The sequence below is a fragment of the Myotis davidii genome, unplaced genomic scaffold (genome assembly GCF_000327345.1).
Source record: "Myotis davidii unplaced genomic scaffold, ASM32734v1 scaffold663, whole genome shotgun sequence".
In the NCBI taxonomy this organism is placed as follows: Eukaryota; Metazoa; Chordata; class Mammalia; order Chiroptera; family Vespertilionidae; genus Myotis; species Myotis davidii.
Genome location: NW_006295816.1, coordinates 3,547,927 through 3,551,241, shown reverse-complemented (window position 1 = coordinate 3,551,241; position 3,315 = coordinate 3,547,927). Strand labels below are relative to the sequence as shown.

The window sequence follows — 3,315 nt, the reverse complement described above, 5'->3', positions numbered from 1 at the left end:
GTTCCGTGGATCGACTGCTTTCCCTGCCCTCACGAATCCCCTTACATTTCCCGAGCCCCCTGTGGGTGAGTTTCAGCATCTTAGCTTATCAACCTCATGATGATGAAGCAAACTCTCAAAACCACTGACCTCTTCGCTGCAGCCGCTCCCTGGCCGGGAGACGCGGGGTCCCGGGAGATGTGCCGCTAGCGTTTCCGTGTGTCTGGGTGTGTCCGCTGGTCCATGTCTCAGCTGGACTGTGGTTTGTGTGCGATGTCCCGGCGTGGCTGGCACCTCTCGCACCCTGACCACCTCCCCCTCTCCCAGGTGGTCCAGCACGACCCGTGTCGGGGAGGCGCCGGGTACTGGAACAGCCTCTTCCGGTTCAAGCACCTGGCCACCGGGCACTACTTGGCAGCAGAGGTGAGTGGCCGCGGGGTTTCCTCCTCCAGGCGGACGCTGCCCCCGTCCGCCCTCACCCGGGCTCTGGGCCGCCAGGGGCTTAGGTCATGCAGACACCTCGCTCCTCGTCTGGCTCCTGTCTCCTTTGCCCCCTTTCCCTGCGTACAGACAAGAAAAGGTAACGAACGGTGGTTACACGCCTAGGACTTCACACCGATTTCCACCAAGATGTGGGGAGAATGCTAGCCAGAAGGCAGTGCCGTCCTGGGGATGTGACGGACAGCGTGGTGACTGCAGGGATAATGCTGCCTGGAATATTTGACAGCTGCTACGAGAGTAGATAAAAAAAACACACACACACACACAAAAAAAAACAAAAACGCTAGTTTGGGTGTAGGACTGTTGTTCCGTTTTGCTCATTCACACCGCTCTCCCCACATCTCCCCCTTCCGCCCGCTCCTGACGGGAATGACCAGGGCACACTGTCCTGACGCACGGCACGGGAAGCCGGCAGCAGTGAGGCACGGTTAGCTCCGTGGGCACCTGGTTCTCAGAGCATTCGTGGCGTAGGCAGGGCCTCATCTTCTGCTCGCGAGAAGCCAATATCGGAGATGTGGCTGGGAAGGGTGCTGGAAGAAAGGCAAGACTCACATCCAAGGGCAAGAGTTTACCTCTTAATTTCTGTGCCAAGTTAAGGAGCCTGCCACCCTCCCGGGTGACAGATGTCGAGTTTCCCTCTGATCTGCCGCACCCTGTAGGATGCATGTTCGCATCAGGGCCCAGGCATAATTCAGACGACACCTCGCTGCCAGGGGCCAGCGGAGGGGCTCCTCAGAGATTCTCGGGGAGCCTGGCCCATAGCTGACCGGGGAAGCCCAAATCTCATGCACCCGGCCCCCCGGGAGCCCGACACACGTACGAACTGGTGGCTTTGAAATCTGTGAGCGCTGAGGACCAGACTAAATTCACACGAAGCCTCGGGCTGTTCCCCGGCTCGGCCGTGACCGGCAGGGCTCGCCACGTTCTGAGGCGCGTGTGCCTCCTGGGGCTGCAGACGTCTTATTTCTCAGCACAGTGAGCAGGCTAGTCTGTGACCGGACCAGCTGGTCTGCCGGTGTCTCGGGCTTCTCACGGCAGTTCTGCTAGCGAGTTCGTGCTCTGCTGTCCGTGCCCGCGTGCCGGCCGTCGGTGGCGGGAGGTTGTCCGTGCGTGTCGTGCACCTGTGGCGTGTCCTGCACCTGTGGCGTGTCGTGCACCTGTGGCGTGGCGTGCTCCTGTGACGTGTGTCGTGGCATGCTGGTTTCGTGAACAGAGGGAAGGGACGCGTCCTCAGCTGCTGAGCGACGCCCTCAGGCCTTGGCGTCTCCCACGAGTGGGACCGAGCCCGTGAGAAATCGGCGGGTGTTTTAATTTCCCGATGATTCTTTCCCATCAGGTAGACCCTGACTTTGAGGAAGAATGCCTGGAGTTTCAGCCCCCAGTAAGTATGGGCCAGCGCCAATCTCCTCGCCTGGTAGGGCGAGGCCGCGTGTCCTGACCTCATTGACGGAACTGCCACTGTGGTCGCCGGGGGCTGGGGACAGGGACGCCTCCGGCTGCCTCCGAGGAGGGTCTTGTCTGTGCTTCCCTTGAGGGCAGTCATGCCTCCTGCGTCCTGATTGGTTCACGAGACTGTCCGTCATGATGCTCCTCGCGTGCTTTCTCAGAGGGTCTCCACTGTGAGTGGGGGCGTTTCCGACGGCTCTGGGAAGACTCGTAGGCTGCAGAGGTGACGGCCCCGTAGACGGCGGCCTTTTACCAACAAACGTCCTGCTGCTGTTGACCTTGACCTGTCACTCATTCGGAATTTCCAAGGAGTGCGTGCGCGGGGTGGGCGGTGTCACTTACTCTGTGGAGTTAAAGCCGCCATCTGCATGGCCCCCTTGTCCGGCCACGGGTTCTCGCTTCTGCAGAGTCAGGAGTGGACTTTAGGACGTGGGCAGGAATCGTGACGCCGGCTGGACCTTGCTCTGGAGGCGGTTTTGCCCATCAGTCCCGACGCGCATTCCCGGCCTTTGTGCTGCCGTCGAGGGGACAGCGTACGGTCCCCCGGAGGTTACTGGGTGTCGTGGAGCGAGGTCTGATGTGCAGGTGGACCTGGAGTGTGTGACGGAACGCAAGGCGGTGACAGAGCGTTCAGATAGCGGGCCCAGCGCTCAGACGCTGTGGAACTTGGGACCCCTGCGTTCCCTCTCGGAGCCTCCACCCCCTTGTCGGCAGCTGTGCGAGCGCACTTGGCATAAGGACCAGGCGCGGGCTGTGCGGACGGAGGGTCTTGGGGAGCTCTCAAGAAATGGCTGCTGTAAGTTACAGGATCGTTCGCATCTCGGTGTGTCTGTCCTCCAGTCCCGCTGGGGGCTGGCACGTGCGGAGGCATTAGGGCGGCCCTCACGGTCCGCGCGTGGCCGATGAGGACGCAGACAGCGGTCCTGGCTCGTCCGCGTGTTGGGTCCTCCCAGAGTGCAGGCCTCTCCCCTCTGTCTTGCTCCTTTTTTTCCTGGGACGCTGCTCCCGGGGCTCTGGCGTGGGGCTCGCTCTGCACCATGCGGCCGGCAGGCGTTGGCGTTGGCGTTGGCAGCCTTCCCGCTCTCTGGGCTGGGAAACAGGTGGTCACGTCGGGAGAGGACCCCTCGCGTTCTGCTCCCTGCTCCCGTGTCTCCTCACACTGGCCTCAGGCCTGTGCTTCTGTCTGTCTGGGCCCTCCCTCTGCTTTGTCACTTGCTCTTGACCTTCTACACTCGGGGCACGGGCTCGATACCAGGGGGAGAAAAAGGACCCCCGAGGCTGGCCGGCCTCGGAGGGCCTTCTGCAGTGTGCCAGTCCTCCCACTAGGGGGCGACCGCCGACGCGCACAGAGAATGAGGCTGCCCCAGCCCGTTCCCAGACACAGGGACT

General features: G+C 62.0%; 1 protein-coding gene across 1 annotated transcript in view; it reads left to right on the top strand.

Moving 5' to 3' along the window:
- The window catches only part of ITPR1 (inositol 1,4,5-trisphosphate receptor type 1), a 227,042-nt gene that overhangs the window by 76,446 nt on the left and 147,281 nt on the right, over positions 1-3,315 (top strand). Inside the window, 1 exon segment of the mRNA XM_015568305.1 lies at positions 307-402. Within this exon segment, the coding sequence (XP_015423791.1) occupies positions 307-402 (96 nt within the window).